General features: G+C 33.5%; 1 protein-coding gene across 1 annotated transcript; it reads right to left on the bottom strand.

The window, feature by feature from the left end:
- Nucleotides 1-261: 261 nt before the first annotated feature.
- Nucleotides 262-1125, bottom strand: LOC109788327 (uncharacterized). The gene has a single exon (XM_029269234.1). The coding sequence runs from the start codon at nucleotides 1123-1125 to the stop codon at nucleotides 262-264; it is 864 nt and encodes a 287-aa protein (XP_029125067.1).
- Nucleotides 1126-1490: the final 365 nt, after the last annotated feature.

The raw sequence follows: 1490 nt of genomic DNA, 5'->3' as shown, positions 1-1490 counted from the left end.
TTATATGAGTTGGTGAGAAGGAGTTATACCTCCTTATTAAGAAAAAATATATAGCATCAACTAAGAATTAATAAATAAATTGGAAGAATACAAAATATTAAAATTGGTCATAAACTTTTATTAGAAATTGGGCAAGATTCCATTTAGACAAAGATAAGTTCCAAGAAAGAAAGATAAACACAAAGTAAGCACGATATTTAGTTGGTTACAACCATTGACTTCTAGCTTAATTACATAGTTTTTTGAGATGATAGGAAAAATTCACTCACGACGCTCATACTTGCGAACCCAGATGTGTTTTCCATTTATATGAAGCTTTGCAACACGCTTCCCATTCAAAATTTGATCAACTGTTCTCACAGATTTCAAAATCATCATTGCAAATAAGGATTGGTCATTCACAACAGCACTTCCCATAGATAAACTCTGCACACAATCCCCATATGTGCGTGTAAACAAATATCTCACCTCAGGTTCTGACACAGGAAAACCTTTAGAAAATGTTAGAAACATGGATTTATCATCATCAGTAACATCATCACATGGTCCATTTCCCATCCATATTTTTTCATCAGACAAGTCCAAGTTCATAGTATTATTTGTTGATATATCAAATTTACCAAACAAAGGGTGCGGAAATCCAGGGACAGTCAGGTGCATGTCAAATATGTTACCTCCTGATGCACGAACTCTATTGATGATCCTGCTTTTCAAAATTATCTGCAAAACATCAGCAAAAATTCGAGCACAAATATTTTTTAAAACACTTTTGATACCAGCTATTATAGTATATCTTTTTTTGTTGAACATTTTGAGTGAGATATCCTTTTGTGTTAGCCCTTTTGTTATGGGCAAACCACCATTATTTGGGATGTGAGAATTTTCTGCCTCTATGCACTCTAAACATGATACTGCTTCAGTAACGAGAGCATTTGCAAGAGTGTAAGGTAAGTCCATAACTTTGTAGTTGATATCAGGGTATCCATTATGTTCTAGCCAAATCCACAAGGACATGACTAAAAGGGATTGGGTTAGGTCACGATGTAGTTTGAAGATTAAGAAACAGAAAACCTCGCGATGAGTTTTGTGAAATAGATGAAGCTCTTCTGTGGAAATGGGAGCCATTCTTACTGGTAAGAAGTGATGAAAGAGAGACAAAACAAATTGTTTGGGAAGAAGATGTAATGATGACTCTAAATTGGTAAAAGAACCAACTTTATACAACTCAGATATTTAAGATAATAATTATGTTTGACAAATGCACAAAGAACCTAAAATGTAACTGATGTAAAGCCTGAAAAGAAGGGTAAGAGTATTGAAATTAAAGGATGCAATAAATTAATAAAATAAATAAGTGTGAACCTACAATAGAAAAGTTATCACAAGAAATTTTAAAAGAAAAATGGCATAAGGATCTGTTTGGTTCAAAGGAGGGAAGGAGAAAAAATGGATTAAAAATTTAGTTTGGTAGAGAGGAGGGGAAGGGAGAA

This window comes from Cajanus cajan, chromosome 3 (assembly GCF_000230855.2).
Source record: "Cajanus cajan strain Asha chromosome 3, NIPB_CcT2T_4, whole genome shotgun sequence".
Taxonomy (NCBI): domain Eukaryota; kingdom Viridiplantae; phylum Streptophyta; class Magnoliopsida; order Fabales; family Fabaceae; genus Cajanus; species Cajanus cajan.
The sequence above is the reverse complement of the archived record's forward strand: the minus strand, read 5'-3'. Positions and strand labels throughout refer to the sequence as shown.